Here is a 12,476-nt window from a genome sequence, read left to right as displayed (position 1 = left end):
CCATACCCACCCTGAGAACAGTCGGGAGGTGCTGGGTGGCCTGGACAGGGTGAGGGGGTCAGTACAGACACTACAGCTGAGGGAGCTCCGCCCCGGGACCCTGAGGCAGACTGACCGTGGCCTTCTGTCTCCAGACTCCCGCTTGGCTGCGGGTGTGCCCAACACACCCACCCGCCTGGTGTTCTCGGCCCTGGGACCCACATCTCTGAAAGTGAGCTGGCAGGAGCCACAGTGTGAGCGGGCACTGCAGGGCTACAGCGTGGAGTACCAGCTGCTGAATGGCGGTGAGGCTTGGCTGCTGTCGGGCTGTGGGGGCGCAACCTGGCCCCATGCTGACATGCCCATCCAGAATCCACCCACGTCCCCTGAACATGAATGCCCCCCTCCCCGTGTCACCGAGAGCAACTGTCCTTTCCAAGCCCCCCCTCTTCTGAGTCCTCATCCATCTCCCCTGGCCTCTCTCCAGGTCATTCCCACTGCTAGGTTTGCCCTAACAAGGCCTCACTGGCCTAGGGACCCAGGGCCTCTGCTGGCCTATGAGATGCCTTTCTGGGAATCTGGCATCTCTCTGGACAGACACACATCAACAGGGCCTGGACCCGTCAACGGCCAACACACACAGCTGGGATCTCAGGTTCCATACATCCCTTGCACCGTGTACAACCTGAACAACCATCCATACCATACACGCCTGACCCCACCTGTATCCAAACCACAGCTAATCCTTGGGCGGGGGGGGACAGTCAGGCCAGGGGTAGGATGATAAGGAATCACGCTGCTCCACCATCTGCCTCCACCCCCTTCCCAGGTGAGCTGCATCGGCTCAGCATCCCCAACCCCAGCCAGACATCGGTGGTGGTGGAAGACCTTCTGCCCAACCACTCCTATGTGTTCCGCGTGCGGGCCCAGAGCCAGGAAGGCTGGGGCCCAGAGCGCGAGGGCGTCATCACCATCGAGTCGCAGGTGCACCCACAGAGCCCACTCCTGCCCCTGCCGGGTGAGTTGCCCCCCACCCCCATAGTTGCCCCCCACCCCCATAGTTGCCCCCACCCTGCCACCCACCTGCTGACATGCTTCCTCTACTGCCCCCAGGCTCTGCCTTCACTTTGAGCACGCCCAGTGCCCCAGGCCCACTGGTGTTCACCGCCCTGAGCCCAGATTCTCTGCAGCTGAGCTGGGAGCGGCCGCGCAGGCCGGACGGGGACATCCTCGGCTACCTGGTGACGTGTGAGATGGCGCACGGAGGAGGTGCTGCTCGCCCCAGGGTCGGGGAGCCGGGAGAAGGGGTGGAGAGGGGGCCACTGAGGCTAAAGGCGCCTTCCCTGCCCAGAGCCAGCCACCACGTTCCTGGTGGACGGCGACAGCCCTGAGAGCCGGCTGACCGTGCCGGGCCTCAGCGAGAACGTGCCCTACAAGTTCAAGGTGCAGGCCAAGACCACCCAAGGCTTCGGGCCAGAGCGTGAGGGTATCATCACCATCGAGTCCCAGGATGGAGGTAGGCTCCGCCCCACCCCTGGCCATGCCTTCTCCTGGCCCCACCTTCTGACCGGCCCCTCTGCCCACTCCAGGCCCCTTCCCACAGCTGGGCAGCCACTCGGGGCTCTTCCAGCTCCCAGTGTCGGGCGAGTACAGCAGCATCACCACCACCCACACCAGCACCGCCGAGCCCTTCCTGCTGGGTGAGCTGCCGGGCAGGGCCTCCTGGGCCTCCCAGCGGAGCGCAGAGCTACCAGAGGAGGTGGGGGTGGCGTGGGGACCCGGGTAGGTCCTTCAAGGCCTCCTCCCCCGCAGATGGACTGACCCTAGGGTCCCAGCGCCTGGAAGCGAGTGGCTCCCTCACCCGGCACGTGACACAAGAGTTTGTGAGCCGGACGCTGACCAGCACTGGCACCCTCAGCAGCCAGGTGGACCAACAGTTCTTCCAGAGCTGAGCCCGCCGCCGCCGCAACCCCTCGCCGCCGGCCCACCCCCTCGCTCCCCGGCGCTGCCTCAGCTACATCTTCGGACCCCTGGTGACCCAGCCCACCGCCTGCTGATCACGGGACCCCTGCCTCTGGCCGCACACCAGGGGCTAAGTGTCCTCTGCGAGGCATGAAGGGGGCCGAGGTCCCGGCAGGCCCTTCTGGCTGCCCTCCTGCTCCCAGGCCCCAGACCCTTTGTAACCAAAGAGCTGGGACCAGCATGACAAGGCCCCAGCTTTGTTCTGCACGTAATAAAAAGATTGAGCTACCGCGCGACTCTGCCTTGTCCTTGTTCCTGGGGCCTGGGAAGCAGGTCTCACACCCACCTTTCTCTGATGCCCAAGCACACGTCCACCTCTGGAGGCAGGCAGGTCTCACAGTCAGAGGTACAGTTTATTGAGCACCCAGATTGGAGGGCAGGCCGGCCCAGGGAGGGCCTCAGAAGTGCAGCACCTTGGCACCGTCGGCTGCCTGGGAGAGGAAGAAGGTGGCGGTACCGCTGTACTGCTCCTGCGGGAGGGCCGGGGTGGGGGGGCAGGGTGAGCACAGCAGGGCCCTGGGAACCCATCTCTCCCGCTCCCCCCCCCAGTCCCGTCACCTATCCACCTGGATGTGCTGCATCACGAGGGAAGCGGCAGAGGCCTCCAGCAAGGTCACCGTGCAGCCACCAAAGCCACCACCTGTCATGCGGCTGCCATAAACCCCGGGCGCAGAGAGGGCGGCCTCCACCAGCTGATCCAGCTCAGGACAGCTCACCTCGTAGTCGTCCCTGCAAAGCGGAGTTGGGGGGCGGAGGTGGGGGGGCTTGAACCGGCCCCACCCAGCACTAGGAGGAGCCTGTGCCCGGGAGGGGCTGGACACCCAAGGGGTCTCACCTGAGCGAGTGGTGACTCTCCACCATGAGGCGGCCAAAGGCTCTGTAGTCGCCACGGCTCAGGGCGGCCGCTGCCTGGGCTGTGCGCTGGATCTCACCCACAACGTGTCGCGCTCGCCGGAAGGCCTCCCCACTCACCAGCTCCCTGCCAGCTGGGGAGGGAAAGGGGTCAGGAGGCCCGCCACCCATGGCCTCTGGGCCCCTGTGGACATCGGGGAGGCATACGACGGCTCCAGGGCGCTGGGCCTGGGGAGGATGCTGGGGTGGGTGGGGACAAGACCTAGTTCTGATGCAGCTGAGGGTTTCAGAGCTTCCTTTCCTATTTAAAGGGGATACATCAGAGTTCCCACTGTGGCTCAGCAGGTTACAAACTCGACTAGTATCCACAGGGATGCAGGTTCAAACCCTGGCCTTGCTCAGTGGGTTAAGGATCCAGTGTTGCCGTGAGCTGTGGTGTACTTTGCAGATGCAGCTCGGATCCCACGTTGCTGTGGCTGTGGCGTAGGCCGGTGGCTACAGCTCCGATTCGACCCCTAGCCTGGGAACCTCCATATGCCTGGGAGCGGCCAAAGAAATGGCAAAAAAAAAAGACAAAAAAAAAAGTCTACTAAGAAAAAAAGATCTAGGAGTTCCCATTATGGTGCAGCAGAGATGAACCCAACTAGTATCCATGAGGACACAGGTTCAATCCCTGGCCTTGCTCAGCAGGTTAAGGATACAACATTGCTGCAAGCTGTGGTGTAGGTTGCAGACACAGCTTGGATCCGGCATGGCTGTGGCTGTGGTGAAGGCCGGCAGCTGCAGCTCTGATTTGACTGCTACACTGCAAACTGCCATGTGCCAAAGGTGTGGCCCTAAAAAATAAATGAAAATAACCCACGCACCTACAGACAACTCATCTATGACAAAGGAGGCAAAGATACAATGGAGAAAGGACAGCTTGTTCAATAAGTGGTGCTGGGAAAACTGGACAGCCACATGGAAAAGAATGAAAGTAGAACACTCCCTAACACCATACACAAAAATAAACTCCAAATGGATTAAAGACCTAGATATAAGACCAGACACTATCAAACCCTTAGAGGAAAACATAGGCCAAACACTCTCTGACATAAACGACAGCAACATCTTCTCAGATCCACCTCTCAGAGTATTGAGAACAAAAACAAAAATAAACAAATGGGACCTAATCAAACTTCAAAGTTTCTGCACAGCAAAGGAAACCCTAAACAACACAAAAAGACAACCCACAAAATGGGAGAAAATCTTTGCAAATGAATCAGCTGACAAGGGATTAATCTCCAAAATTTAGAAACACCTTCTGCAGCTCCATACCAAAAAAACAAACAAGCCTATCAAAAAATGGGCAGAAGATCTAAACAGACAGTTCTCCAAAGAAGACATACGGATGGCCAAAAAAACACATGAAAGGATGTTCAACATCACTCATTATTCGAGAAATGCAAATCAAAACCACTACGAGGTACCACCTTCCACCAGCCAGAATGGCCATCATCCAAAAGTCTACAAACAATAAGTGCTGGAGAGGGTGTGGAGAAAAAGGAACCCTAGCACACTGTTGGTGGGATTGTCAATGGGTGCAACCACTGTGGAAAGCAGTCTGGAGATGCTTCAGAAAACTAAACATAGAACCACCATTTGATCCAGCAATCCCACTCCTGGGCATCTACCCAGAGAAAACCACGACTCGCAAAGATACACGTACTCCGATGTTCACTGCAGCACTATTTACAATAGCCAAAACATGGAAACAACCTAAATGTCCATCGACAGAGGAGTGGATCCAGAAGAGGTGGTCCATATACACAGTGGAATGTTACTCAGCCATCAAAAAGAACGAAATACCAGCATTTTTTGCAACATGGATGGACCTAGAAACCATCATGCTAAGTGAAGTCAGCCGTACAATGAGACACCAACATGCAATGCTTTCACTGACATGTGGAATCTGAAAAAAGGACAGACGGAACTTCTTTGCAGAACAGATGCTGACTCACAGACACTGAAAAACTTATGGTCTCCGGAAGAGACAGTTTGGGGGGTGGGGGGATGTGCCTGGGCTGTGGGATGGGAATCCTGTGAAGTCAGATTGTGATGATCATTATACAGCTACAGATGCGATCAATTCATTTGAGTAATAAAAAATAAAAAATAAATAAATGAAAATAAAGAACGTAAATTGGTGCAGCCACTACAGAAAATAGTATGGAGGTTCTTCACAAAACTAAAAATCGAGTTTCCATGTGATCCAACAATCCCACTCGTGGGCATATGTCTGGACTAAACTATAATTCAAAAAGATACATGCACCCCTAGATTCACAGCAGCACTATTCCCAATAGCCAAAACACAGAAACAACCTAAATGTCCATGAGCAGATGAATGGATAGGAGTTCCCGTCATGGTGCCGCGGAAACGAACCCGACTAGGAACCATGAGGTTGCGGGTTTGATCCCTGGCCTTGCTCAGTGGGTTAAGGATCCGGCGTTGCCATGAGCTGTGGTGCAGGTCGCAGACGCGGCTCGGATCCCGTGTTGCTGTGGCTGGGGTGTAGGCCGGCAGCTGTAGCTGCGATTCGACCCCTAGCCTGGGAACCTCCATATGCCTCGGGTGCGGCCCTCAAAAGACAAAAGACCGAAAAAACCCAGATGAAGGCCTAAGACGATGTGGTACCTGCATACCAGTACTACTCAGCCACAAAAAAGAATGCGGTAACGCCATGTGCCGCCACGAGGATGGACCCAGAGGTGATCACGCTAAGTGAAGTCAGAAAGAAAGGCAAACGTCATGTGACAGCAGCCGTACGCGGAATCTAACCCACGACAACAATGAACGTATCGACACCACAGAAACAGACTCACAGACAGACGGACTTGTGGGTGCCAAGGGGGAGGGGGGTGGGAGAGGGAGCGGCTGGGAGTTGGGAGTCAGCAGATGTGAGCTCTTCCACGTGGAGGGGGCAAACCACACGGGCCTGCTGTGGTGCAGGGAGAACTAGAGTCACGATCCTGGGATAAAGCAGACGGAGAAGAATAAGAAAAGGAATGTATATGCGTGTAACAGAAACACTGCTGCACACCAGAAACGAAGCCGACTTTGGAAATCAACGACACGTCAACAAGATACATAAAACAAAGGGGACACTCGCAGCATCCGGGCCGCAGGAAGGACCCGAGCGGGCACACATAGAGCTCCCAGCAAGGTGCCTGGCACACAGTGGGTGCGCCATAAGCAGCAGTTTGAGCCCCACACTGGATGCTTCCTCAGCTTCCAAGGGGGACACAATGCTGCCTTCGAGAGTTCAAGACAGGGCGTTCCCACGGTGGCTCAGTGGAAACGAATCTCACTGGTATCCATGAGGATGCAGGTTCGCTCCCTGGCCTCGTTTGGTGGGTTAAGGATCCGGCATTGCCCTGAGCTGTGGTATAGGTCACAGTCGTGGCTCAGATCTGGCATTGCTGTGGCTGTGGTGTAGGCCAGTGGCTACAGCTCCAATTCGATCCCTAGCCTGGGAACCTCCATATGCCGTGGGTATGGCCCTAAAAAGACAAAAGACAAAAAAAAAAAAAAAAAGGGTCCAAGACAGAACAGGAGGGAAAAGTCCTGCTGGTGCTCTTGCTGGACTAACGATGGTGTGTGCGAGGGCCAGGGCTCCAGAGCTGGGGTACAGACCAGGTCTGCCTGGGGCACCCCAAGAAACTGGCGGGCTGTCCTACTGGATAACACTGAAGGGGGCAGAGCAAGCTGAGTGCCATCAAGACTGTCACAGCTTCATTCCAGGTGCCAGAGAGATTCTGGACCAGGGAAGGCCCAGAGCTGAGCTCTAGCTGATGAAAGTGAAAGTGGGGGTGCTGGGGGACAGGGAGGAACAGGTGTCAGGGGCCCAGCTGTTAAACAGCCAGAAACCACGAGGGCCCTGACGGGAGGAGGAAGAGGAGGGGAAGAGGTCAGAGGCCAGAGCAGGAAGGGGACAGGGAGCTCTCAGAGGTGACGTTGAGGTTTCAGCAGGAGTGAAGCAATAACAGATGAGGGGAAGTCAGGAGGAGGCAGCCGGGGAAGAAAGAGGAGTTCCGCAGGGGGGCCGGGACCCTAGTGGAAACGGGGGGCTGTGGTCCCCTCTAAGTCCTCCAGGGAGCAGCGGTGGCTGGTGCCCCGTGCTGGGGACAAAGCCTGGAGCAGGTCTGGGTAGAGAAGCAGGACTGGGACCAAGCAGACCAGGCACTGAGGAGGCGGGGGGTGGGGGGGACAGGCCACCGGAGGCTTCTGTGGGGACCCCCCGGGGAGCTGTCACAGAGGGCGGCCTGGGGGACAGGGGACTGAGGGATGCGGAGGAATGAGAAGGCGGGGGCTGCGCGGGGCTGGGACGGAGACTCCGTTTTAGGTTAGAAAACTGGGCCTGTTTCAAAGCAGGAGAGAAGCCAGGCAGAGGGCAGAAAGGAAGGCAGAGGGGAGCCCGTTCCCCAGGTCGAGGGGGATCCCGGGGTGGGAGGGAAGGGCGGCAAAAGCGCTTGAGGGTGGAGACCTCCGCCAAGGTCACCTGCACAGAGCAGGCGGGGCAGGTCTGAAGGCGACAGCTGACCAAGAAGTTCACCAAGAAGATGGTCCCTGAAATGGGCATCCCCACAGGGCCAGGAGGGCACAACTGCCAACGCCAGCAGCAGGGCCCTGCGTGCGGTTAGGGGTATGGGCTTTGGAGCTGATGTGCCGGGGTTCAAGGCTCAGCACTGCCACTCCCTGAACATTCCGCATGCAAAAAAAAAAAACGGGCCTAAGAATATCTGCTCCCTCCATAGAGTTGTGGGAGAATTACATGAGTTAATATTTATCTGACCTTTAAACTGTTAAATAGACTAACTTCCTAGCCACGTATATCAGGAACGTTCAAAATACATGTTATCTTTTAACTCTGTGGTCCTAGTCCTAAGAATCGAATCCTCAGAAAGTAGTGAGAAAATGCCGAGAAAGACCAGTGTATAAAAATATGCATCACAGTGTCAGGTGTGATTATCAAAAAATAGTTAAATAGGGGGAAAAATGTAATTGTAATGTATACATGTAAGGATAACCTGACCCCCTTGCTGTACAGTGGGGGAAAAAAAAAAAATAGTTAAATAAATTACAGTGTACTGGAGTTCCTGTCGTGGCTCAGTGGTTAACGAACCCAACTCGTATCCACGAGGAGGTGGGTTCAATCCCTGGCCTTGCTCAGTGGGTTAAAGATCCGGCGCTCCCATGAGCTGCAGCGTAGGTCTCAGATGTGGCTCGGACCTGGCATTGCCGTGGCTGTGGTGTAGGCTGGCAGCTGTAGCTCGGCTTCGACCCCTAGCCTGGGAACCTCCATATGCCGCAGGTGCAGCCCTAGAGAGACAAAAGACAATAAATAAATAAATTACAGTACCAGTACACTGAAAGGCTTTTTTTGTTGTTGTTGTTATTGTTGTTGCTACTTCTTGGACCGCTCCCGCGGCATATGGAGGTTCCCAGGCTAGGGGTTGAATCGGAGCTGTAGCCACCGGCCTACGCCAGAGCCACAGCAACGCGGGATCCGAGCCGCGTCTGCAACCTACACCACAGCTCACGGCAACGCCGGATCGTTAACCCACTGAGCAAGGGCAGGGACCGAACCCGCAACCTCATGGTTCCTAGTCGGATTCGTTAACCACTGCGCCACGACGGGAACTCTGCTACGTAGCTTTTTAAGCCATGTTGGGAGTGCCCGCTGTGGTGTAGTGGGTTAAGGATCCGACATCGTCTCTGTGGTGGCTCAGGCTGCCACTGCTGCGGTTTGGATCCCCGGCCAGGGAACGTCTATATGCTACAGGTGCAACCCAATCAATCAATCAATCAATCAATCCCAACTGCTTTCATGGCACAGAGAAGGGTTCTGAGATAACGTTAAAAAAGGGGCAGGGGGCAACATATACTGAACTTGAGAATATAGATGTAGGGAAACACTGGAAGGAGATACGCTAAGATGCTAAGAGTGGCTATCTCTAGATAGTGATCTTACGGTTTCTTCTTTCTTCCTTTTTTTTTTTTTCTTTTTTTGGCCCCACCTGCAGCATATGGAAGTTCCCAGGCTAGGGGTCAAAGCGGAGCTGCAGCTTCTGGCCTACACCACAGCCACAGCAACGCCAGATCCAAGCCACATCTGAGACCTACACTGCAGCTCGCAGCAACGCCAGATGCTTAACCCACTGATCAAGGCTAGGGATCAAACCCGAATCCTCACAGACCCTAGTTGGGTTCTTAACCCACTGAGCCCCAACAGAAACTCCTAGTTTCTTATTTTCTTCTTTGTATTCTTCTGTATTTTCCGTGGTGGATACTTAATGCTCATATTAGAAAAAAACAATACTGAGACTTCAAGCAGTCCTAGGTTAGCAGTATTAGGGGGAGTGGGCAGAGCTTGGCAGAGGTCCCTGGAGGTGAGGGGGTGTACAATTGAGTCAAAGCCACACCAAGGCCCTGGCAGTCCCCGAGGGGTACCCAGCCATCTCTGGGACAGTGCACACTGGGCCAGCTCTCACCTTCCAGCTCCTCCCGCTGCACCTCCCGAAGGCTCTCCTTGCCCAGCGCCCGGGCCACTTCCTCACACTGCCGCCGCCGCAGGGGGTACTCGCTGGAGCCCAGTGAATGGCGGACATTGGAGTTGGTGATGAGTACTGCCAGCTTGGGGTCCGACAGCGGCACGAGGCTTGTCTCCAGGGACCTGGGGCAGAGACAGAGCAGGGGGAGATGACAAGGCCGAGTGTGTGTCTGCCTCGCCAGGCAGTGCACGTGCCCCATCCAGGAGCTCCTGATTACGAGGTGGGAGGGTACGAGGGGAGCCCCTGACCTGCAGTCAATGAGCAGCGCGTGGCCTTTCTGCCCCAGCAGTGCGATGAGCTGGTCCATGATGCCACAGGGCACCCCTGCGAAGCTGTGCTCGGCCCGCTGACACACCTGGGCCCGGGCAGCTATTGTCCCCGAGTCTGCGGCACAGGGCAAGGTGGGGAAGTTGGGGCCCCGGGAGGGGGCCCTAGGGGCGGCCGGGTGAGAGCAGCGGTAGCTCCCAAGACACTCCAGGGAGCTTCCCCACCCCCACCCTCAAAGCCACAGGAGGGGCAGGAAGCTCGGATCCCAAGGCCTCAGGGAAGGAGGGCTGGGTTGGGGCTGGGGTCTAGAAGGTACCTGGGCAGAGCTGCTGCAGGAAGGTATACGTGGCCACTTCCAGGGATGCTGAGCTGGACAGCCCACCCCCTAGTGGCACTGAGCTGACCACCACTGCACTGAAGCCAGGGAGGGGGGCAGCTGCAGGGGAAAGAATGGAGGATGGTAAGATGGGCCATCGGGCAAGATGGGCACAGGAAGGGCATGTGTTCTGGTACAAAGGGTGGCAACTGCCTGGCAGCTGCTTCCAGGGGATATGCCTCAATTGTCAGAGGCCATCAAACTGCTGGGCCAAGGGGTCCGCTGCCCTCCATCCTCCTACCCTGAGGTTCTCCTGGTTTAGGGTTCTGGACACCAAGAGGCTGGGGTTTCTTTTTTCTTTTTTTGCTTTTTATGGCTGCACCCAAGGCATGTGGAGGTTTCCAGGCCAGGGGTGGAATCGGAGCTACAGCTGCCGGCCTACGCCACAGCCACAGCAATGCCGGATCCTTAACCCACTGAGCAAGGCCAGGGATGGAACCCACAACCTCATGGTTCCCGTCGGATTCGTTTCCGCTGTGCCATGATGGGAACTCCTTGGCTGGGGTTTTCAATTCGGCTCCTCCAGTCATGGAATGGGCAACCCAGAGCAAGTTCCGGAAGCTCTCACCTGGGGCATCAGTTTCCCCACCTGTACAATGGGAATACCCCCGCCCTGGATGCCTACCCCACAGTGGATCAGATGGGCTAAGGAGCTTTGTGGCTGAGAGGTGGCACTCCTGGTACCAGGTCCCTACCTGGATAGTGCTGGATCACTCCCTTCACATAGTTGGCCCAGTGCGGAGTCCCAGGCTCCAGCGGCCGCTTGTCTGTGGGCAGGGGAAACTGCAGCCGCCGGGGCTCATCGGCATCCTCAGAGGTGGTAAGGAGGGAGACAAGCCCATCCGTCCGGGGGCTGCCCACGAGCACAGTCACAAGCTCCAGAGCCTGGCAGGAGAAACCAAAAGTGTGCCAAACTCCCAATACCACAGTTCTGAGGGATGCGGGGCCTGGGACAGACAAGGAGGTGACCCGAAGTGTCTCTGGGAAGAGCCTGCATACAGATCTGGCCTTGGGGACTTGGGTCCTGCTCCCCATGGGTCTTCAGGGCCGGGACAGCAGGAGTGCAGACCTGGACTCTGCCCTGAGCATGGGCTCTCAGCTGCGGGGCACGAGGGGGAGAGAGCACAACAGGGAAACAGAATCAGGAGCTCCTCTGATGCCTTCCCATTAGAAGGCAACCTCAAGGCACCGGGCTTGCTCACTAGCCAAGCTGCACAGCTGCAGAGCCTGGTGGAAAGAGCCCCCGGCGGAGGCAGGTCCACCAAGATCCAGCTGTGTGACCTTGAGCAGATCATTAGCCCTCTCTGAGGCTCAATTCCCTCCTCTGCAAATTGAACCGGCGGAACCAGGAGGCTCAGGACTACTTCGCCCCGGTCTACGCTAGGGCCCCCTTCCGCATTCCCCCACAAGCCGCGGTGGCTCCCAGGGAGCCTACTTCCTCGGGGATTCCCAACTCCCTCCCTTCCAATGTGGGAAATGCCGCGTCTTAGGGTCTCTCCCACTTGCTCGTCCCCCAGCTCGGTGGGGGTAAAAGTTGGGTGTAGCGCGCCCACCAGGGCACGCGGGGAGATGGCGCCTCCCGCCCAGCCCCTCACCATGGGCAGCACCAGGCCCTGGTTGTAGTCCGTGTGCTCCCCGATGAGGTTGACGCGGCCCGGCGCCGACACGGCCAGCTCGGGCTCGGCCCCGAACTCCTCCAGGAAGGCTCTCCGGGCCCTGGCCAGCAGCTCCTCGGCCCGGGGCTGTTCCGAAGCGGCCATGACTCTCGCCCTGCAGCTCTGTCCGGCGCAGTCGGGTCGGCGCGGGATGCTCGGGGCGGGGCCGCGCGGCGTCTGCCCACATAGCTGCTGGCGCCGCCCCGCCCCCGGGCCCCGCCCCGGGCCCCTCTGGCCCCGCCCCTCCCGCAGCTCCGGCCCCGCCCCGTCCGCAGCTCCGGCAGAGTCCACCGTCTGGGCGAGCGGGGCCGCCCGGAGGTGGGCTTTGGGAGGGGCCACTGGGCGTCTGGTCGGGCGTGCGTGGCCTTGAGTGGTATTTGCCGGACTGGGCGATCTAAGCTGCCCTTCCCTGGTGCTGGTGTGCCACACCCCACCCCTGCACCCAGCCGGCTACCCACAGCCAGAGCAGTACCAGCACATCTGGGATTCCCCAAGGGTTCTCAAAGCTCTCTCCCAAAAGTCCTAAAGTCCTGCAGCTGTGAGAGGTCACCAGCCCCCGATCATGGATCTCTAAGAGGGTGGATGGCCTGGCATTCAGAGTAAAGAGAGATAAAGAAAGCCAAGTTTGACCCCCTGTCCAGCTCCTTAGCAATGTAGGAGCAAGGAGCGGAATGATGGACAGGGTGGGCCCAGCCCCTCCTGGAAGGACCCACCCAGCTGCCAAGGCAAGTT

At 57.6% G+C, this 12,476-nt stretch overlaps 2 protein-coding genes across 5 annotated transcripts in view; one reads left to right on the top strand and one right to left on the bottom strand.

Moving 5' to 3' along the window:
* The window catches only part of ITGB4 (integrin subunit beta 4), a 34,425-nt gene extending 32,195 nt beyond the window's left edge, over window positions 1-2,230 (top strand). For all 4 annotated transcript variants that reach the window (XM_047756577.1, XM_047756576.1, XM_047756574.1 and 1 more), the window contains 6 exons: window positions 135-284; window positions 809-997; window positions 1,093-1,248; window positions 1,331-1,495; window positions 1,569-1,679; window positions 1,792-2,230. In XM_047756577.1, the coding sequence (XP_047612533.1) occupies window positions 135-284; window positions 809-997; window positions 1,093-1,248; window positions 1,331-1,495; window positions 1,569-1,679; window positions 1,792-1,931 (911 nt within the window). In that variant the 3' untranslated portion in view covers window positions 1,932-2,230. The remainder of the gene's footprint in view (window positions 1-134; window positions 285-808; window positions 998-1,092; window positions 1,249-1,330; window positions 1,496-1,568; window positions 1,680-1,791) is intronic.
* Window positions 2,231-2,335: 105 nt separating this feature from the next.
* Window positions 2,336-11,926, bottom strand: GALK1 (galactokinase 1). The gene is made up of 8 exons (XM_047756579.1): window positions 11,685-11,926; window positions 10,785-10,974; window positions 10,030-10,149; window positions 9,695-9,830; window positions 9,387-9,568; window positions 2,837-2,987; window positions 2,568-2,730; window positions 2,336-2,471 (listed from the first exon to the last, which is right to left on the bottom strand). Exons 1-8 carry the CDS (start codon window positions 11,847-11,849, stop codon window positions 2,400-2,402), a joined length of 1,179 nt encoding a protein of 392 aa, XP_047612535.1. The 5' UTR covers window positions 11,850-11,926; the 3' UTR covers window positions 2,336-2,399.
* Window positions 11,927-12,476: the final 550 nt, after the last annotated feature.

This window comes from Phacochoerus africanus, chromosome 14 (assembly GCF_016906955.1).
Source record: "Phacochoerus africanus isolate WHEZ1 chromosome 14, ROS_Pafr_v1, whole genome shotgun sequence".
Taxonomy (NCBI): Eukaryota; Metazoa; Chordata; class Mammalia; order Artiodactyla; family Suidae; genus Phacochoerus; species Phacochoerus africanus.
This window is presented reverse-complemented; position numbering and strand designations above follow the sequence as displayed.

Bases quoted from the DNA above. Each gene is read 5' to 3' on its own strand.
- GALK1 (XM_047756579.1), bottom strand. From the start codon at position 11,849: ATGGCCGCTTCGGAACAGCCCCGGGCCGAGGAGCTGCTGGCCAGGGCC. The intron at 2,988-9,386 runs GTGAGAGCTGGC...TTCCCTCCCCAG, and splicing joins GCAGCGGGAGGAGCTGGAAG to CTGGCAGGGAGCTGGTGAGT. The intron at 2,731-2,836 runs GTGAGACCCCTT...TCCGCTTTGCAG, and splicing joins GAGAGTCACCACTCGCTCAG to GGACGACTACGAGGTGAGCT.